We start from the raw sequence: 23,908 nt of genomic DNA, 5'->3' as shown, positions 1-23,908 counted from the left end.
ACATTACATTACAGCACTAATTTATGAAATTTTTATTTTTTACATTTTTTTTCATTTCTTTCTTCCTTTTCTTTACTTCCTTTTGCTTATCTCACTAATAAGTATTAAAAAAAATAACAGAAATAACTTTAAAAGCGTAAACAGTATGTTAGCATACTGTTTATATATCTATTTTTTTTAACCGACTTCAAAAAAAGGAGGAGGTTACTCAATTCGAATGTTCGGGGATAACTCCGTCGTTTATGAACCGATTTTAATAATTATTTTTTTTTTGTTGGAAAGGTGATATCCCTAGTTTGGTACCATGATAAGGAAACCACGGTTTGATGATGGGATCTCAGAGAAATCGACGGAAACTCTCGAAAATCCGTAATAACTTTTTACTGGGTGTACGGATTTTGAAGATTTTTAATTTAGTCGAAAGCCGGTGTTTATCATGTGGTCACATTTAAATTTCATCGAGATTTGATTACAACTTTTGGAGTAATCTTTGATAATGCGTATTTACTTGACAATTTTTTTATCTACCTACGTTGTATTACTTGTCGATATAATTGAAGTCGGTTTTTCTTCGTTTGCCTGCAAACACAATTATTATACATATAATATATTTTTTTACCCAATTAACTACGACGATCTAAAAAATGTAATAAAACACCTACAAATATAACTTAAATTTAAAATCTTAGCATCCTTATACGAGTATAAATTAAACGTAGCAGTATTCAGTCTGATATTTTAAAACATAACATTTGACTAGTAATTTGTAGTGCTACGAGAACATATTTTGTGAAATGATATAACCTTCTTGTTGTATTTTAGTACACCTACACAGCATATTATTATATTTTTTGTTACACCATGTGCTCATCGATAACTTAAAATACACTACATACAATGTCTTATGTCTATATATGTATATTATTTTAATATATATTTAAAAAATATAGTTAAAAACAAAATGAATTGAGGTCCGCTTTGATTTTTTTTTGAAATGGTAACCTCAAAAGATATGTAAAAAACAGTGATAAAAATAAACCCAGTTTCCGTTCCGTTTGTGTACTATATATTTACAATTGCATGTGACAAAAAAATTAAGATTTTTTAACAATTCTTTCTAAGGGAACCATTGTCTCTGGTATATCTTCCATCACGTCGCTTATACGCCTGCCACTGCAATTTGTAAAACATGTATCGCCTACTCCGAATTTCTCACCATCTTCAAGAGATTGTGGCAATATACGTCCAATAGTCTCTGGTAAAAAAAATGTTGAAAACCCAGACAACAATGCCAAAAATCCAAAGATTAAAGTAGGTATTTTTGGATTAAGAGTATCGAGCAAACTAATAAGCGGTGTTAGTGCACCGGACACACTTGCGCACATACTACCTAATCCGACCCCGGAACTCCGTACCACAGTAGGAAATAGTTCTGCAGAATATTTATAAATTATAGAATATGAACCAGATATAAAAAGTTTGCCAACCATTACCACACCCGTAGCTGATGTGGAACCATGTGGAAGTGTAACCACAACTAAACAAGATATTCCACCCAATAACATCATCGTGCTGATAAGAGCTCTGTGGCCTATGCGGTCTAAACAATACATTATAATAATATAACTTGGCAACTCAACTACGCCCATAAGAAAGGTTATAAAATAAGGGTTGCCATTTAATTTACCTGTATTTAATGATAGACCATAATACACTACAGAATTGGCGAACCAGCACCCGCTTATAATAAGTGTTTTCTTCAACATATTTGGCGTTTTGAAAAGGTTACTAGTTCCGGAACTACTATCATCAGAATATTTTGCACGAGCTACCTTACATTGTGATATTAATACAGGTGTATCAATGTTTTCAGTAGACCCATTCATTTTTAAAGCTTTTTCTATTATTGCTACAGATTCACGAGCACGGTTTTGTGCCCAAAGCCACCTAGGAGATTCATCCATAAGAAACCAATGAGGTAGTAATACAACGGCATGTAGTGCGTATACGATTTGTAAATAAAACCTATTATCTATAAGATATCCATAAGCAGCTAGAAGCATTATTCCTAATGCAAACATTATTTGAAACGTTACCCCACATATTGTACGTCGACTTGGTCCAACTAGCTCCATTGTCAATACAAATCCGGCAATATATGAGCCAGAACCAAAAATTCCGTATATGAATCTAATTGCAATAAATGTATAGTAATCAGTAGAAAAAGCAACTGACATTCCAAAAAGAAGTTGAAGAACTCCAGCCCATACGAAAACAGTTTTTCTTCCAAACGAATCCCATAACCTGCCAAGAACAAATGAACCTAAAACAACACCAAACATATATGCCGTTTGAGCGATAGCTCCCATCCATCGTTGATTGCAAACAAAGTTCCATTCTATTCCACGTGACGACGTATAATACTGAGTATTATAAACCCAAGATTGACAATCTTCTAATGTTTTATTTAGACTGTATATCTTACAAGAATCCAATTTTCCATGAACGTTTAAGGGTATTGCTTCTGCAACTAAGGAAGAATTCCATGGCTCCGTAAAAGTCATATTATCTACTCCTTTTATGGCACATCTGGAACATAAGAATGATGAATATTATTAAATCATAGTCATAAGGTTTTGATTGTCAGTTAAGCACAGTGCTAAACGTTAACCATTTCACAAAAAAGCCTATAACTTTAAATGTGAAAGTACATGATGTGTATGTGATGATACGATATGTAGACTTTGTGTAGTGAAATTTGTGCAACTTTAAGTAAATAAGCTTATCGATATTATTACTCATTACAAAACTACAGATGCAATAATAAACAAATGGTAAAAATGTCCAATGAACTACCTTCATTACATAAGTAAATGTTTTGTTACTTAGATGTAAAAACATTGACTAATTTGTTGCCAAAACATGCATGACATTCCAATCCCTTTAATTGAAACCCAAACATGCTCATCACCACCCCCATACCGTTAATATAAGATTAATATTTCAGATGATGATGGTTACTATATACATATGATATGATAAAGCGTTAAAGTGAAAACTTATCTGGATATTTGTAATTTAGAAAAATGTACTCACTTCTGTTTTACCGTCAGCACCAAAAAGTCACTGGCTTTAAAGAGGACCAAAACATGAGACCCGTGAAAGCATACAATACAATTTTAATAAAAATCAATTTGGGACTTCTTGCTAAGTAAATAATTATGATTAGTTAAGCAATTCCTTGCATTTAAATATTGTTTAAACACTGTCAAAATTATTAACAGTATGTGTATATGTTCGTAAGTCAGTCTGTAAGTTAAGAGCAAATTAATAAAATTGTAGTAAAAAGATCTATTGTTTGTATTGTAATATGGTCAATTCTTCGTAGCCTTTAACCTTTTCACCCGACTGTGGTGAAGCCCATAGGAGGTTACGTTTTGAACCTGTATGTTTTTTAAATGTATAAATGTATTTGATTGGAATATTCTTATAAACAAAGACATACAAATACTTTATTTAATTTTAAACCTTAATAATGTAATAAACACTGTTATTAGGATTTAATCTCTTGACTGTAATATACTCATAATATACTTAAGTTGCAGCTTAGACTTTTTACCGGCTTTATAATTTATATTTTGCTTAAGAATTACAATTAAAAATATATTTAATCACATTAATTACATATTTGTAGTATGTCTACTTGTTTATTTAAAATACGTTTAATTATTGTGAACCATAATGGACTAGATGACGCGCAAGTTTCCATCCAAAATGACATCTGTTTCTGCCTCTGAATCGTAATGAAATGTCTGTAGTACCTTACAATATAGTAAAACAGATGAATATATTTGTTTAGTGGCATCTGGTAATCCCTTGACCGCCAAATTCAATTAAAAGCGTAAAAAAAACTTGATGTGGGTACAACACATAACATCACGACTCATAGAAATCAAAACAGTTACCGAAAACGTCAACGAGACTGACACGTGCTTTGTGAAACATTATATGTATTTTAATTTTCGTATTAAGAGACTCACCAATTATTCATCATAATCTGAATAACATGTAGGTAATTTTATGACCTCATGTGAAATGATCTATGTGGTCAAAAATGAACTCCATACGACTGTGTGTGATATTAAGACAAACTTTTTTTGTCCACGTGGTGTTTAAACATTTCCCTATATCTTGCATTTTATCTCTTTATCATGCACATGCATTTGTTCATAGATAGTTCTTAGATAAATCTATAAAATTAAAGAAAGCACGACGCCGCGTTGGCGCAACGGTCACATTAGCTATGGATTGTGCCTGTTGCGCTGGCGGTTGTGGGTTCCATCCCCGCACATGACTAACATTTGTATTGGCCATACAGGTGTTTGCCGTGGTATGGGTATTTGTGCAGTCACTGTGGGTCTCCCCACCGTGCATCGGAGATCACGTTAAGCCGTCGGTCCCGGTTGTTATCATGTACACCTGATAGCGATCGTTACTCATAGTAGGGAATATATCCGCCAAACCGCATTGGAGCAGCGTGGTGGATTAAGCTCTTATCCTTCTCCTACATGGGGAAAGAGGCCTATGCCCAGTAGTGGGATATTACAGGCTGAAGCGTAAAGAAAGCATAAAGAAGACATAAGAAGACTGATATTCGAATATCTTTTTGTAGTTCCAAATAAAACTAATTATTGTAAGAGTGCTTTATCGATCAATCTTTTGTTTATCTCTATCATCTTTTTTATCTAGGTCGCACAAAAGAATTGTGATTTTCATTAGCTATATACTATTTCGATAGAAAGAAAGATATTCCATAAAAGAAACCTGTTTCTTTGACGTTATAAAAATTCAATTAAAATATACATATAATCTGAATAACAAGATATTAAACGTTAGAAACCCTTCGTGCTTCGGACCCGCAAGGCAGTTTCCATACATTACAGTATAAAAAATATTCAAATGTCACAATAAAAATAAATCAGTATTCGTTATTTAATTTTTCTGCTACTTTTTTTTCAACTACAATGACATATTTTAAGCAATAACAAGATACGCGTTAGTTGTTACTCTTGTCTATATTTTCCATTTTTAAAATCTATAAAAAGATCGGCGTCACAAAGATTTGGCGTAACTCAGAATTATAAATTTTATTTGAAAACATACTATTCCTTGCAGTAGGTCAGTCAATACGTATTACGTATTACGTATATTATATTTGAATTTACTATTTTTTAATTAACTATATAGTTTAAAATTACAAAATAATTGATTTCAATTAAATGTAAATATTATGTTTTTTTTTTTACATCTTTAATGCGACAACGGTTTAGTCTATTATGCCATAGCATTTTGATTAGTCCAACTGCCGCTGTAGAACTAAATTTAACATAAGAATTCTTATTATTTGTGCGTAGTTTGACCTACTTAAAGATATTTTTAGTTTAGGTGGAGTTTTTTTTATTTGTTGTTGTTGCCCAATGTTATAAAATGAAATGATAAAAGTATATAGTGCGCGTTATATTAATTTTAATATTAAATCTTAAAACATTACGAATATGAAATATTTAATAATATTGTTAAAGTTTAGTTATTATTAGTATTTCATATTATTAATATTTTCCATTTTTCTGAATGTCTTGCGCGTATAGCGCTAAAAGGAGTACATTGATTTTAGTGAAATCCTTCATGTGAAGTATACTAAGAAATAAAAGTAAATTATGATTTTTTTCACGATATACTAGATATAATATCTCTTTGAAACAAATTCTAATAACTTTTTTTTAGTTATAATTTTATATTTAAAAATGGCTTACAATGCCTAAGAGTTCTTTAGAATTTCTTTATTAGTAATGAAATATATGACCACACACCTATGTTCTGGTACCGCTGCGACTGTTACCAAGGAGAGCATGTGTAAACCAGCTGTCATCGCAGCCAGGATATGGAGACAGAACTGGAAGGCTTGGTAACGACCGAAATCCCCTGAAATTAAAAACAGTTATTTATTATTATATGTGTACGAAATTATTAATATTCTATTTCATCATCATCATCACTTCAGCCTATCGCAGTCCACTGTTGGACATAGCCTCCACAATATCGCTCCGTAAATGGCGGGAACTCATGTGTGTTGCCTATAGCCACCACGCTGGGCAGACGAGTTGGTGACCGCAGGGCTGGCTTTGTCGCACCGAAGACGCTGCTGCCCATCTTCGGTCTGTGTATTTCAAAGCCAGCAGTTGGATAACCATCCCGCCATCGGTTGGCTTTTTAAGTTCCAAGGTGGTAGTGGAACTGTGTTATCCCTACGTCGCCTCTTACGACACCCACGGGAAGAGAGGGGGTGGCTATATTCTTTACTGCCGTAACCGCACATATAGTGGAACTGTGTTATCCCTACGTCGCCTCTTACGACACCCACGGGAAGAGAGGGGGTGGCTATATTCTTTACTGCCGTAACCGCACATATTATTATATTCTGTTTACTATCAATGAACTAATGTCTATTAAAGTTTAATTTTCTACTTTTGTAAATATGAATATATGTAATATATATTATGTTTTGTTAGTAATATTATAAGTTTTTATGTTAAACAAGTGAATTTGTGTCACCGGGTGCAGTACAGGTTTTTATTCTAAAATATTTGTAAAAATAAAGACTTATTAAACGTTTAAAGTAAAAGGGGTTTTAAATAGTCGGTGTTGTAAGGAAAGCAAGTAAAAATAACAAGGCAACATGCAAACAATAAAAATTCAGTTGTGTACGCATCTGCGTTAAATTTGGATAGTATCGACTGACGACACATTTATGGCTTCTGCTTTAAACACGTGAGCCGTATCATATTGTTTAATAGCCTACAATTTTCACAGTTAAATCGGATACAAAAGAATTTTCAAGTGACAATTCCTGACTATTGAACAGGCAAACAAATTCTTTAAGCTTAATATATGAATACTAGCTATACCCGTCCGAATAATAATTTGTACTAAATAAGTATAATAACAATAGTTTATTAAACGTTATACATATTTACAATTCACAACTTAAGTACTAAATATTTACAGATAGTTTTGGTATAAATCATGTCATAATAAGTATAATAATTATCAGTTTACAAAATTACAAAAAAGTATTTATACGTTGAATATACGTACGAGTTGTTTTGAAATTGAACAAAAAAATTATCGATGGTCAATCATATATAATTTGAATGTTTAATTAATTTACAAAAACAAAAGCATAATTTTTTTGTTGTTGATGTCCGTAGAGCAAGCAATTATCTATAAAATGATATATAAATTATGTGGAGTAATTGTGGAGTTTTTTTTCTAAAAAGGGAGGCAAACACCTTAACCTTAGCGTATTAATATAGGTATATATGATATATTGCATTCAATATTATATATTCTATATATTCGTTATTATGTTTTCTATATATAATTGCATATAATATTATAATATTAGTTATTATTTTCTAACAACCGAAACGTATCTAATGAAACCTAATAGGTATATCTATAAGCTGATTAGAGTTCCTATTTAACGTACCAAGGAAATTAACTTACTAATACTACAGTCATACACAGAAGAGTGTTGTATTAAAATAGCTTATTAGTAGTGCCTTGGGTTTTTTTTTCGTCAATAAATAAAAATAAACGTTTCATATTAAGCCGTCTATAATAGGATTAGAGACTGGGTCTGGAATCCAGAAACATGCAAAAAAATACAAATCTGTACTGATCTCACAACAGACATCTTTAAGTAAATCTTATAAAATATTATATACTTTATACATATATTTAGAGTCGAACCTGAAAACTACACCGCAATAGGCAAGTACTTTGACGTATCATAAAGCTACGAACATACAGGAATCTAATCGTTATTGGTTGACATTGTGTTTGTCTTATAAGAAATTATTATGGTAAAGTATTCTATATTTGCATACATTTCGTATGTTGGCGCAACAGTAATAGTACCTGTCACTCTATCTAAGAAGAGTATAAGCTGGTAAGAGGTACATTAGCTGAGTTGTCTGATCAATTTGAGAGCCATCGCTTCCATTACTTCCTTTGTTTCCCTATCTGTATCTCCCTATTATTGCTTTAGCCAACAATGCGTGAGTCTTCTGGTGCTGTATTTGATGTGTTATGAAGATTACTTAACATCAGATGCCCCTGCTCGTTAGTGATGATTTCTATAAATAGTGAAAACTACACGAGCGAGTTGCACTAGGTAAATTATAATTCGTATATATTTATATATATTTATGTGTCCCATGTTTTAAGCATAATTTATGATCAAACACTAGAATTTATTACAATACGACCATAAATCGTGAGACGCTCGATACGATCAGACTAAAGATAATGACCTCATTTACCTTTTTAAAACGTTTAAATTACAACTTCTGTGTCTATATCTGCGGAAAACATCAGAAGGATTATTTGAAATTTAATAACAATAATTTATTATCGCGATGATAACTTTATCACCATTATAAAATCCTGATAAGACTAATGTTTACTTTTAGACTTTATAGAGTGTGATGGATTTTAAACGAAAAATGCAAAATTATAGCTTCCACATTAATTGATTTTGTGTAGTTTTAATCTTAAAGTATTCATCTTTAAGCATTTCGAGTGATATAAATGCATTGAGGTCGCAAAAAGATTGGCAATTACAGTTAATGATTCGATTGTTTAACGCAAATCATAACTTTTTATCGTTAATTTTAATTTTCTATTTATTAGTAAGTATTTAGTATTAAGACCGTGTAATGAAGTGAATCAAGTATAAAATAGAGTAAAAATTTTGTCATTACTAATGTACGTATGTCATAAAAGTAGCTTAAATGACACCTACCTATGGTAACTATTAAATAATTGACTTTTTTTAACCTGATCATTATTAAATTAAGCAATTGTTGTGAAGTACGTTTTGTAGAATCTGTACTAGAACACGGAGTCAGTTACGAATGTTTTAGGTATTGATTATTATATCTTGTATTTCGATTGAAAGACAACTAGATCAATGCTTTCAACAGTCATATTTAATAATTTTTGGATTATTTGCAGCATTGTGCAAATGTATTGTTAGCCCTTCACTTTTAAACATATAAAAACCACTTCATAACTCTATTTACATCTACAGATAGTTGCACAAAATTCAGTCATGAAATATGAGATGACCCTATGAATCTCACGGCAGTCAAATGTGTACATATATATAGAAAACTTAAAAAAACAACATAAGTTACTAAGTACGTATTCAAATATACTTAACTAAAATTGATGTGACATACTTGATACATAATTATATATTGTACTAAGTAGGTATGTCACGTCAAAAAAAAAATACTCCATAATGTTTCTATTACTTCAACTCAGAAATCTAAGGTTAATTTATAAGTATATATTATAGTATTAATATTAAGGTAATTAATTACCTAGGGTTATGGACTTGAATTAACAAATTAAACTGTTCTACTACATAAAATACTTACGACGTCGCCAACAGAGCACAATTTTGCATGATAATTTTTTTATTCATCCGTTATTATACACCTTATTACATTACATATTTATATATATAAACTATATACTTTTTACATGTAAAGACAACTATATGTTACATCGAAACATTAATTAAGTAATGTTAGTTACATTCTCATGTGATTATAAGATGATTCCAATTCGGATTAAAATACGAATAATTGAAGAGTTTATTGGTATTGGAGCAATGTATATATAATGTTATAGAGCAACATAAAATAATAAACTTTGTGTTTTAAATGTTCGCAAGAACCAATACGTAAGCAAGCAATCCACTATGAACTATAACTGTTGCCTTAAAAAAAAAAAACTATATTATAAGATCATAGAGTTCTTCAAACGGTCAAAAGACGTGCTGACTCTACTTTTTCGATGCCAAAGTTATTGTCGATATATTCAATAGCGAAAATTAGCAATCTAGCAATATTTACATGATGATAAATGTTAAAAGTAGGTACATATAATTTATTTTCCATTCTCAATATGAATAGAAGTTATTTATTATATTTAGTTATTATATTATTTATTAATATATAGGTAAGAGTATAATACACAGTAAATCATAATGAATTAAGTTGTATTCTGTATATGAAAGTAAATAAATAATATGATACGTTACGCATTATATTATTGACACAAGTGTATACTACTGTATTATTATTTCTTTATGACGCGATTTTAACAATTTCTCGTACGAATCGTTTTTTTTTAGAGCAGAAAAAAAGAATTAGTCAATAATTATGATTTATTTTTAAAACGATTCAGAAATTACTGTTAAAAAACGAGATTACTTTCAATTTAATTCTAAGTGACTTACTAATCTTTCGTACTTCAGCCTATCGCAGTCCACAGCTGGACATAGGCCTCTCCAACTTCGCGCTAAATATCCTGGTTTTCTGAAATCCTCATTCAGGCATCATCGGAAATCTTACATAGATTATCTAAGTCATATTTATCTTTAGATGTATATTTTTATATTTTTAAAATCTAACACTCAAAATTAAGACTAGGTATGCCGTAAACCAAGAGCATAGATATTAAATCTGATCTATTTTGTATAATTGTTGCTGGCTTTGAAATACACAGGCCGAAGACGGCAGCAGTCGCAGCGTCTTCGGTGCGACAAAGCCAGCCCTGCGGTCACCAACCCGCCTGCCCAGCGTGGTGACTATGGGCAAAACATATGAGAACTTGTGGAGGCCTATGTCCAGTAGTGGACTGCAAAAAGTTGCTGTGATGAATTTGTATAAGTTGAGGTCATCGTTAAATTTTCAGTTCGTATTATAAACTTAAAGGCCTGTTTCACCGGTTACTGCACTTAATTTACGAATAGACTCTAACAGCAGGAAATAAAAAGGCCGTAAATTAATAAACTACAATTTTTAGATTCACATGTATAGAAAAAAGAATAATATATTACAAACTTTTATTTCTTTGATACTGTACAATGTCAGATAGCTTTAACGGCAACTCATGAAACTGACCCTAGGTGTAAGATAAGTGAACGATTAAAGAAGACAATAATAATTGTGGTTAGTAACTAGTGTCGTATCAATCGTAACGTCGTCGTATAATATGTCGTAAATGAGCCTTATCCACAAAACAAGAAGTAATGATAAACGGACGTGCGGCTACTTTACTACAATCAACCACTTAATACTTACACGTAGGTACGTTTATTTGTTAATACTGCAATTTCATGACAAGAAATTATCAACCTACTAGCTACTACTCCCATACGTAATAAGATACGTCTCAATGCCCCACTAACAGTTCTATTTTATTAAATGCTTATTTATGTTGCATTTTTATTTATAATAAACGTTAGTATTAGTTATAACTCTGTTTTAATATAATCTATAAAGCGTATAATGTATGGTGATTATCTCCGTATCAAACTATCTGGCGCTTGTGCTAAAAATGTAATCAAATATTGAAATCACCGTGTGATAAATTCCAATATACCGATGCTGCAGTTTATATTCTAATCGAGAACGTATAACCAGTCGTATAAGCTATTCTTGAATATTACAAAATAAATATTAAGAGGACTAAGAACAAAAACATCAACGAAGCTCTTTAGCCTCGCATATTTTCATTTATTGCATAGCAACTGTATTTACATAAGCTGTATGTACATAGCTACAAACTGAACATTAAAACTTTTTATAAATTTACCAATATAATATTTTATTGGTTCGAATTCGTTTTGGCGTTAAATTCTGTACTTGCCTTTGTACGCTGTTTTTTATTTGTAATATGTTATTGTGTTAATTGTTGTTGTGTACAATAAAGAGTATCTATCTATCTAGAATATCTATCTATTTTTTGACCGTTCGACTTTCTTACATACAGGTTTATTTATTTTATTTATTTACTCTTTATTGTACACCACAATATGCAAATACAAAATAATAATAATACAGACAACTTAAGAATGTGTAGTACAAGAGGCGGTCTTATGGCTAGTTAGCCATTTCTTCCAGACAACCCGAAATAGGATTGAATACTATTTATTTGAGGATCGGGTAGGTGGTGCAGTTATATTGTAATAAACTTACATACAAATATGTACACATTAATACTTACAAGCAATACATATATATATATATATATATACATTTGATTAATATAATAAAATAAACTAATAAATATAACAACAGTATCTCATAGCAGTTACAATCAATTTCGCCATAAATTAAAAAAAAAATAATAAAAATTAATAAATAAATAAATTTAATTGGAATCGCTCTCGGTATTAAGGTAATGTATTTTAACTAATCTTTAGAACGATGGGAGTGATTTGGCTTCTTTGATACATAATGGTAAATTATTCCATAGTTTAATTGCCCGAATGGTGAAAGACTGACTGAAAAATGTTGTTTTATGAACAGGCATTTTTAACATTAGTCTCCTCGAAGATCTTAGGGAAGAAGGGTCCCCGAGAAATTCGAACTTATCTTTTAAATAAGACGGAGCCTTAGGATCAAACAACGCACAGTACAGAAGAGATAAAGTATGCAGGTTTCGGCGAGAACGTATTGGAAGCCACTTGAGCAGAAACATGGTCATATTTGCGAAGGCAGAATATAAACCGTATAGCAAAATTTTGAAGACGCTCAAGCCTATTAAGTTGGTCCTCTGTTAGATTAATATAGCTTACATCTGCATAGTTGAGAATCGATAGGAGGAGAGAATTCGCCAACATAATTTTGGTAGGAATTGGTAAAAAAGACTTGAGGCGCCGTAGGGAGCTCAGCGCAGCGAAGGTTTTTCTTCTGACTTCTTTTAATTGTTCTGACCACGACAAAGTCCGATCGAGTTGTATACCAAGGTCCCTTACGGTGGCACAGTAAGGCAGACTAATACCATTATAAAAGATAGTAGGTAGTGTTGAGCTATCAACCCTTGCGATCAAGCTTGGACTACCAACCTGTGATTTGCTCGGGTTAACATTAAGTCCGTAGCGTCTGCTCCACTTAGAAATGTTGGCTAAATCTATGTTGATTAAATCAATTGTACTATGGAGATCTTGAAGCGTTGTGTGACGATAAATTTGGACATCGTCTGCATACATATGGTAGAGAGAAGAAATGGATTGAGTAATCGAATTTATGAAGATTGAGAAGAGCAATGGAGATAGAACGCCGCCTTGAGGTACGCCAGCTTGGACATCACACCATGAAGATGTGGCATCATCGTAGCGTATGCGCTGTCGTCGCCCTTTGAGGTAGCTCAGAAACCAATCTGTCACCGAGTGAGACATGTTAAAAGCGCGCAACACACTCAATAGAATGTCGTGGTCAACACAGTTGAACGCGTTACTAAAGTCCAAAAGTATCAAAACAGTAAGTTGTTTATTATCCATAGCCATTCGGATGTCGTCAGTAACCTTGACCAGAGCTGAAGCCGTACTATGACCAGAACGAAATCCAGATTGAAGAGGATTTAAGAGGGAATGTTTGTAAAGGAAACTATTTAATTGTTGGAAAACTAACTTTTCTAGGATTTTTGAGAGGAAAGGAAGAATAGAAATCGGCCGGAAATCGGGTATACAGGTAGCACTAGTTTTTTTAGGAATAGGGATAATATGTGCATCTTTCCAGGTTTTGGGAAACTTACTACACGTGAGAGAGTAATTAAGGATGTGTAACAAAATAGGAATAATTATATCTAGGATAGGGATGATCATATTACAGCTTAAGCAGTCGGCTCCGACGGCATTCGAAGCCACAGACAGCGCAACTCTTCTAACATCACTCTCGGCGACAGAGGAGAAAGTAAATGGTAAGATGTTAGAAGTTGATAGTGATGAAAGATAATTTAAGGTTTGTTGTTTATCAACAGGTTACTCATTATAATCAGCTATCTTTTGGTAAAATTCTTTTTAAATAGGTGATCTAGGAGATAAAATACTCTTATACTCGTATAAAATAAAAAAAAGGTATTAATCGGTATTATTACTGTGTAAATCAGTGGTAAGAACCACTGATTTACACAGTAACACCACACAGTTCCACGGACCACTGGTGCCCTTTGGAAGCCCCAGCATTGGTCCGCGATAGCGGTGTACAAAATTAGTGAGCCTCACTAGTCCGTAACTAAATACTCCATATTTTCCCCAAAAACAGTTCGTGGTCCGTACACCTGTGTATTTGAAAGCCAGCAGTTGAATGGTTAATCCGTCATCGGTCATGTCATCCTAGTCTCATTTTTTGATTAACATCTGATTACTGCTTTTTTAGTAATCTTTGATAAGCCTACGTATATATTTTACTGTTTTTTGTCACCCTACGAGTGCACAGATTTTGACGTTTCTTGTATAAATCAAAAGCTGATACTTGTCATGTGGTTCCATTTAAATATGATCAAGATATAATGAGTACTTTTTGAGTAATCTTTGATGACGCGTATTTACGAGAAATTGACGAAGCTTTGTCGCAAAGCCATCTGTCGGATCCAGTAAACCTACTTCGGTTCGGACTATCAATACACTGTAATGTAGTGAACAATAATATCCACGAGAGGGCAGTAGTAGTTTATTATTTATAAATAATTTTAATGATTCTTGTTTTAATCGAAAGGTGATAACTTGTATTATAGTCAAGTTTGTTGTTGTTGTTGTTGTTGAGAGGCGATATTGATATCTTTTCTTCTATTAATTGTAAAGAATTTGCTAAAAATTGTCTGTTTGCTTACAATTCGTTATTAATTTAAAACTGTAATCTTTTTATCTGTTGAAATTTTGTGTATGTTTATAGGACTTAACTCAGCTTTTATATTGTATTGATTCATACCTGTCAACTCTAAGAGCTCACTAACTATTGTATAATAATTGCTGTATACACCTTAAAAGACAAATCATACTGTATTGTACCTATGTCTAGCTTTGTATTTCTAATCGCAATGTTTTTATGATGTGTCGATGGTGTGTCTATTAAATAAATAAATAAATAAAATAAATAAGTTTAAATTTGACCGAGCTCCGATGACTACTTCTTGAGTAATCTTTAATAACGCGGATTTACTTGAGTATTTTGCGTCTACTTACTTGCGTTATATTACTTGTCAATGTAATTGAAATCAGTTTTATTTTTCGTTTGTGAGCAAACAAAATTATTGTAGACTTTATCAAATTACACTAACTGAGTGTACTCGTAATATAATATGGTTGCTTCAACTGATAACGTAAGGACTTTATCGAAAACCTATATACCTATGCGTTAGTACAATCATTAACGAACACATTTTTAATAGTAATTAGTATACTTATCATACCCATCTGAATAATGATATCTTTTATAAAATCTCAGTATCTAAAATAAATTACACAAAATAATAGACCAAATTTGTGTTATACTTTGCGTTGAAGTGTTTCGTAACATATTGAAATATTATTTGATGCAAGATATTTTTAATAACTTCTGCTAAATATTACACCGTAAACACGTTCGTCACAGCGTAAATATAACCGTTTTTTTTTTCTTCATAGCGGCGATTATGATAATGAACTTTTAAACGTAATATACTTATGACGTTTTTTGTTTATTTTATTTTAGGAGTTTTAGTCCATAAGGGCCATGCCATTCCATAGGAATATCACACATGTTACATACAAGAAAATTAATGAGGTCTTGTACAATAGTTTAGCCGGTTCTGAGACAGGATAAGCCCAAGCTCCAAGTTCTTTAAAAATTTTGGATTATTTACAGCATATCATTTCTGATATCTTCATTTCAGACACATTCCACCATAGTTCGAACTGTATCTTCAACCAGGCCGCATTCGGTATACAATGGAGATGGTACCTTTTTCATCAAACCTTGGTATCTTCCAAGGGTCATTCTGCATCGTTCTGTACCATATGCCATACTCTTCTCTACTGACCGATCATCAAAATAAATTTACCACGTATCAAAACAGTATATTCTTATTAGATGAAAACAATCAGTGAAGAAAGGCATAACACTTACAATAGCACCATCAGTACATGTTAGTTTTGCCAACATGTCTACTTCCTCATTTCCAATCAATCCCATATGAGAAGGAACCCATTATAGAATTAACTCCTTTGAACGATTAGTTAAATCTTCAATAGATTTTATAATCTCGTAAGCTATTGAAATACCTCTTAAATAAGAGTAACACCGAGCCACGTGTTGAAGAGCACTTCTGGAATCAGTTAAAATGACAAATTTGTTAATATTTATTAATTTAATATAAGATAGTGCCCTAGAAATAGCAATAAGTTTCAGATGAGCAATAGCCATACCGTGACAAATTTTAAAATTAAAGCCTATGTTAATTTGTGGATCAAAAAATGCGGCACCACTATTTGACATCATTTCTTTTGACCCGTCTCGTCTGTGAACACTTTATAATAATCACAATAATTATTTTCTAAAAATGAGGAACAATTTTGTTGAAGAGATGAAAGTTCGTACTTTCTTTATGTTGAGATATACTATATTTATTTTATATCTAAACAGACTTTTAAAATTATACCTTTTTTAAATTACCCATTTCTTTGATCCACTGCTTTTTTTGAAAATTGTATATCCGTGATGACTGTGGCTTTTTTACGTCTCCAATAACTATGTGATATAAAAGAATCATATAATCAATAAGAAAGAAGATCATTGATAATAACAATTGTGCTATTATCATGAAGAGAAATAGATTTTAATACGGACCTGTTTACCAGTTGTTGATATAATTTATCCTATCCATAAGTTACGAATTAACAGTAGGAAGTAAAATAGACTATCAGGGCCTTTGTCATATAAATTCATCATTTAAAAAATCAAGTTCAGGTACTAAAATCATAACATAAGAATAAAAATCTTCTTATAAATCTTGCTCACATCTCTTTTCTTATATTTTACAACATCGTCGAATTATCAGGGTATTTTATATTTAATTGTTATATTTACATTGTTCTGTTTAACTGATTGGGCATGTTTGCACTTCACTTGATTAAGTCATAATGGTGTTAGTCATATATCAATGTAAATAAACATTCAACAACTTAGTTAGTTCAGCCTATTGCAGTCCACTGCTGGACATAGGCCTCCCCAAGTTCGCGCCAGATATCCCGGTTTTCCGCAATCCTCATTCAGCCTACACCGGCAATCTTACGTAGGTCGTCAGTCCAACGGGCCGGAGGACGTCCCATACTGCGTTTGCCAAGACGCGGTCTCCACTCCAGGACCCGTCTGCTCCACCAGCCATCGGTCCTCCGACACAGATGACCAGCCCACTGTCACTTCAACTTCCTAATTCTGTGGACTATGTCGGTTACTTTCGTTCTCTCGCGGATAGTTTCATTTCTAATCCTATCTTTGAAAGAAACCCCAAGCATATCCCGTTCCACTCCACGTTGAGCGACTTTAAACTTGAGGACCAGTCCCTTCGTCAGTGTCCACGTTTCGGCTCCGTATGTTAACACAGGTAGGACGCATTGCTCGAAGACTTTTGTCTTCAAGCATTGCGGAATCTTCGAAGTGAAGACGAAGCCTGCCAAACGCCGCCCAGCTCAACCGAATCCTCCTATCTCTCCTCTCGAAACGGCCTCCTTTTCGAAGTTGTTGCGGCCTAGTTGGGTGGTATGGGCTAGGTAATATAATCCTGACGAACTTCGAGAAGGGTACCATCGACCGATACCGGTCTCGGTATGACTTGGTTGTTAAACATAACTTTCGTTTTGTTCAAATTCATACCGAGACACGTCGGGAGGACACGTTTAGGCCGGCCTAGCATTCGGTCTAACTCATCCAACGTCTCGAAACGAAGGTGAGAGATGTATTCGCCGTTGACGTTGATGCCTCGTTCCACATCAAACCAAGATCTTAAAGACATCCTCCAGCGCAGTGGTAAACAGTTTCGGTGATATTACATCTCCCTGTCTTACCCCACGCCGGAGGGAAATGAGTATTGTTCTCTGGTCCTGGACATGAACGGTCATGGATGCTTCGTCGTACATACATCTCACTACCTCGATCTCAGTACCAGTATCGCCAGTCGATATGATATCTCCACAGAGAGTCCAGGACAGCCCAGGTCTCGACAGAGTCGAAGGCTTTCTCGTAGTCCAAAAATGCCATACACAGCGGCTGGTTAGATATATTCTTATAAAAACTTGTATAATAAATTTACAGTTATTGAAAACAAACTGATACCTGAAATAGCATTGCGATACAGAAATCTTTTTTAATGCTTATTGCCTGATCATAAAAAAACTTCAATAATTTTAAAGATTTTAGCTTCACGTTATCTCCCGGTCTAATATTGATATAGGATATAGCTTTATCAAAATAACAAATAGACATTCTGACTCACTCTTCAGACACATATGTGCCAGTCGTATGTAATTTATCTTTTAAAAAGTTATAAATTATATATTTTTTAATATAATATAATTATATATCATACACTTCTTTCTTTTTCTTTTCAATTGATTAGTCATTTCATGTTATTAGTATGTTAAAGTTCAAGTAAGTTCAAAGTAAAAATTAAATAATTTTAATATTCGTAAAGACTCTTACATATTATTTGAGTAATATTAAGTGTATGTGAATAAAGACGATAACGAGTCAGCATTAATAAAAAATATGTCATCAGTGAAAATTATTGAGCCATCTGAGCATCTGACCTTATAAAAAGTTATCGCAGTTCGCAACATTTAGATATATTTGGTTTTATTTTACATAGAGACACAAACCACAAAATATTGATAACTAGATATTAAGTAAAGTTTTAAAATTAATTCACCTTTAGTAAGACTTTATTATCGTCTTTTTTAGTAACTAGGAAATTTCCCTAATTAATCTGCGTTGCCATTTCTAACTACCATCTTATTTTTATACGAACCACTAGCGCCACGCGGTTTCCCCCACGTTATTTCCGATGTCGGGATAAAAATTAGCCTATGTATCATTCTAGATCTCCAGCTATCTACGTAACACGTTTCATCCAAGTCGGTCCAGTTGTTTTTGTGTGTAAGAGAAACAAAAAACATACATAGTTTACATACATACATCCTCACAAACTTTCGCATTTATAATATTAATAGGATAATGTTTTAGAGATTATATCCATAATTTCGACTAAAATGAGGTAATCAAATACGAATCTTTTCTCTTTATGGTTTCTTATAAACACATGATCTTTCTGGCAAATTGTACCGAAGCCCAAATTGAAGGTTAAGTCATTAGCTTTGTAGTACTTTATAGTACCTACGTTGATAATGTACATCAATATCATTATTATCATTATTATTATTATTACTATCATCATTCATTTCTTGCAGAGAACAAACACTAACTACATTTTAAGTAATTTAGATTTCTTTATTTCGTATTTGACTTTCATTATAATTAACTCTGTCCTTTTAACATGCTGTGCCCCATCTGTTTAATATACAAATAAGTTTCGTTTACTTACTTCTACAATAATCAAACCTAATGCCATTGCATATCGTTAACAATTTTATGTAAATATATGATAAATATAATCAGTTTATACGTACGTATTTGTAAATAAAGTCATATATTTTTTCCAGTAACATAACAAGAAGTTGTATAAAAATTTTCAGTATCGCTAGTCCACACTATTGATATTGGTTTATATAATATAAGCCTTACAAGTATACCCGCGTAAAATCGATATAATTATGTAAGTCGAAAATATTTAGTGACTGCGTTGCTCGATGGTCAATGTTATTAGAAGATACCAAAGGTTTAGGTTTTAATTCCATTTTTCCACCTGTACTTGGAAAAGTTCACTTTGATAGCCCTAGTTATCAATTTCGTCGACTTTTTACTAACATTTTTTGGCTATTTATGAGGAGCTAATTCAACTCTAGTATGAATATTTTAACTAAAATTAATTAACATGTAGCATACGTATGCTCATAAATAAAGTTTTACCGGAAATAACTAAGGCGTAATATAATAAAATTTAATATTTTCATGGTAAAGGAAGCATAGAAAAACATTATCATTAGACATAATTAGCTTATAAGACATTTCACAGTTATTTATAATAACAGTATGCTTAATGTAAATACAGTGTATTATTACAATGTATAAATTATTACAGTGTATTATAGTTAGTAAAAGTCTTAACCACGGCCAGAAGATATACGACGCTCCTCTTCATTATACAAATAGGTATTATATGTACCGTATAAATAAATTATCCTATTGTCTTTTATGTCTTGATTCAAATTATTTACTCGATAATTTTTAATACATTAAATAATTTCTTACATAAGTATAAAAATTTAAATAAGTAAGTATCGTCATAACATCGGTTCACGGTACACGAACGAAATATTGAAATCGAAGACTTTTGTTTGTTTCACATTTTCTTAACCTTGAAATTTTCGATATAAAATCATATACATCTGCTATGGTGACGTCAACGTTCACTAAGAACAATATATGTTTCATCAACAATATATGTATCAATCGACAATTTTCTATTTTACTATAATGATATAGTCGATTATATATATTTAAATACACAAGACTAAAGGTAAATTATGAGGCTACACCAGTGTTGAGTTTCACCCAACCTTAATGTCTACATCGTTGGATGAGATCTACTTTGAAAATACTTTCTCAAAAGGCTGACGAAGAACCTCCGGCTAAAGTTCAGCATTTCAGTAGATTATTTACAGCAATGAATAAAACTAGCAATACCCGTGCGAATAATTCGCACTAAATATGTATAATAATCATCACTTTACAAAATTACAAAAAAGTATTTATACGTGAGTATTGATTTGAAATTGAACAAAAAATTGACTGACCGTCAATCATGTTGATTCAAAATTAAAGTCGTCATATACCTGTATTATTTTAATAATTTATTCATTTACAAAAACAAAAGCAACAATAATTTTTAGTAGTGGATGAAAGTAGAGCAAGCAATAATCTATAAAATGTATACCTATAATTTATTTGGAGTAATTATGAGGTTTTTTCTAAAAAGGGAGGCAAACATCTTAACCTTAGCGTATTAATATATATGATAATGTCGCAGATGACGTGTAGAAATAATTAAACAAATAATATTACATATTTGTGTTTCATCTTTTGTAAGGTATATATATATATATCCTAAACCAGTCCTCCCGTGACCATGGTTGCTGGAAAGTATCCAAAACGTCGGGCATCTAAAAACCTTAATAAACCGCGATAAAATCCGAAAAATTAGTTTCATAATAAGGATATAAACCTGTTGTGCCCTACCTAGATCTCATCATCATCATATCAGTAATGTTGTGAGTAAATTAGTGTTTAAAATTGTGCACCTCACAAGTCCATGTTTATTTATTTCGTACTATAAAATAATGTTGCCTTTCAAGGTAAAACATATCAATTAACTCGAAAATAAAATCGAATTGTTCTAATTTTTTTTTGTTCATACAAGTAGGTCGGCAAACAAACGGACGGCTCACCTGATGGTAATTAAGCGATGACCGTAGGTTATACACGTTCACGTAAGCTAGCACGTATTGCAATATAAAATAGTCATTTTTATACAACTAGCCGACCCTACTCCCAATCTCCAAATCCAGGAGCTCTGGTCACTTTACTCACCACACAATACTGGTTGAAAGCAGTATTATTTCGCTGTGATCTTCTGTAAGGTTGAGGCAATTCCCCAATCAGGCTGCTCCAGGCTTTGAGCAGGATATTCCTGCTGTGCCCTACCTTAGTTAAACCGGACCAATTGCGACAAAATCCATATGTCAGATGATCAGAACTGCAGATTTAGAAGAGCCTATAGCCTAATAAATTTAGAAAAATTTTACCTTTTATCCACATGTGTACGTAAATTATAGTGTAAATGCAATAATCAAGGTCAAAGAGATGCATGCATGTGATAAAAAACATTACTGCTATTTTTAACTGTAAAATTTTAACCGGACATTGACGCCATTGATGAAAGTTCGTAAAGAGTTTATATCGAAAAAAATTACACGTAATAAATTTTAATACATCAATTTCAGTCACACAGCATATAATATAATGTATATTTAGTGCTACGTTGACTCTAGCTAAATCTAAAATACAAGTAGAAACAAGAAGTTTATTATAAGATTGTGACTAAGTAACGCTTTGTCCGTCAGGTACTTAAAATATAAGAAATTACATTAGCTGTTGTTGAAATATCTTGCGACATAGTAATCTGAACATGAAATCACAAGAAAAATTTTACTGATAAATTTTCTCCACGCATCGAAACTTCTGACATCTGACAGCTGAAGAAATGTATGAATATCTAAACTGTTTCTTTTAATATTTAAAATAAAAAGTAAAATATCTGAGTACAACAGCCAATAATTTAATTAATAAAATGTTTTTGTATATATATATATATATATGATTCTTATTTTCATTCTCGTCACGCATAATCTCTCGGGATATTATTGTACATGTGAATAAAATAAATCATTTCCCTACTAAAACAACGTCTATATATGTAGTTGCTATTTATATTCATACTACGTACAATACTATTCAAGGTTGTCAATAATTCATATTTCCATAACAATATGAATTTTAATTAGTGCAAAGAATTACTTCTGAAAAATATAAAGATCTATATTATTGTCATCTGTTTTTATATTCAACTCATATATTTAAGTAGGTACTTTAAATTAGTTGAAATTGTTAAGTATTTGAATTGTCATACAAATGTTTTATATATTATTATCATCATAGTCCTTTAATATATTCCTATACATATGTTACTGCCGCAAATTTGTTAATATTCGTTACGAAGTGTTTAATAATGCAGCTCACATTTTGATGGATAAGCTCGTATTTGTAATTTTTATCAGCTGATTGAACTTACCATTAAAACGAATATAGTAACTACGAGTATAGTAAATTTTGTTTTTCTATGTTATACATAATTGCAACCTTTACTGACAAAAATATTTTAATTTTTTTATTGTATATTCAAGAAACCAAAACTATTTTTTTTTTCATAAAGTTACATGAAAATGGTGAAATTGGGGTAGCTTACACTATAACCTCTACGCTAGCCATATATAAGTAATGCTACAGACAAGAACTACTTCATTTAAAAAATGAAAGCTTCTTCGCGCTCATTTGGTCGCTCAATCACTCGTGCCCGCACGAAGCTTGCGACACGTGTTCGGCATTCTGACCGTAGGACCGGCTCCTCCAGAAACAGACCAACAGTAATTTCGCACACTCTAAAGAAGTTAACTTTTATACAATAATTGCAAGGTAACTCGGTAATTCCTTTTAAAAGATGATTTCGAAAATCACATGTTTTAAAACTTTCATATCACTCACCCAGCTTCCCCATCATTTCTTCTAAAGCGTGTTCCTTCTCCATGGTATAATTTTGGGACGTTTTCGGACGACTGAACGCGTGTTCCTCCTGTAAAAATGCACAAACACGATTGATATGTAAAATGCGCGCGCGGCGTGGTGCGGACGCCAGGCGAGTTTGCCGGCGGACGAGCAAATGGACGGTTATCGTCGCCGTCGTGGCGTCGACACCGTGGCGGTCTGTTACCGCAATCGAACGAAAAAACCTTTTCACTGAGCTAGCGCCGGCGCTGCATTTCTTGGTACATACACGGTACACAGTACATACACGGTACCATCTATCTAGTCGACAACTCTCATTGACGACACCTTATTTAAACGAGCTTTTTAATTATTTTTTTTTTGTTCCTATCAAGTGATAACATCTAACAGTCTAACCTTGACGTCCTTGAACTCAAGTTTTCCTTGTAATTCGAGCAGATACGTTAATGAACGGCACCCAGTGTAGACTCGATGTATTGTCACATTTATGTCGT

General features: G+C 32.3%; 1 protein-coding gene across 1 annotated transcript; it reads right to left on the bottom strand.

Annotated features, from left to right (window-relative positions):
• Window positions 1–1,094: 1,094 nt before the first annotated feature.
• On the bottom strand, window positions 1,095–23,566 carry LOC123658224 (organic cation transporter protein-like). The gene is made up of 3 exons (XM_045593666.1): window positions 23,394–23,566; window positions 5,871–5,982; window positions 1,095–2,589 (listed from the first exon to the last, which is right to left on the bottom strand). Exons 1-3 carry the CDS (start codon window positions 23,434–23,436, stop codon window positions 1,095–1,097), a joined length of 1,650 nt encoding a protein of 549 aa, XP_045449622.1. The 5' UTR covers window positions 23,437–23,566.
• Between the last annotated feature and the right edge of the window lie 342 nt (window positions 23,567–23,908).

Source organism: Melitaea cinxia, chromosome 12 (genome assembly GCF_905220565.1).
Source record: "Melitaea cinxia chromosome 12, ilMelCinx1.1, whole genome shotgun sequence".
NCBI classification, from domain to species: Eukaryota; Metazoa; Arthropoda; class Insecta; order Lepidoptera; family Nymphalidae; genus Melitaea; species Melitaea cinxia.
Note: the sequence above shows the minus strand (reverse complement) of the source record. Positions and strands in the feature narration are given on the sequence as shown.

Bases quoted from the DNA above. Each gene is read 5' to 3' on its own strand.
- LOC123658224 (XM_045593666.1), bottom strand. From the start codon at position 23,436: ATGGAGAAGGAACACGCTTTAGAAGAAATGATGGGGAAGCTGG. The intron at 5,983-23,393 runs GTGAGTGATATG...TTTTAATTTCAG, and splicing joins AGAAATGATGGGGAAGCTGG to GGGATTTCGGTCGTTACCAA. The intron at 2,590-5,870 runs GTGTGTGGTCAT...CTTATGTTCCAG, and splicing joins GCAGCGGTACCAGAACATAG to ATGTGCCATAAAAGGAGTAG.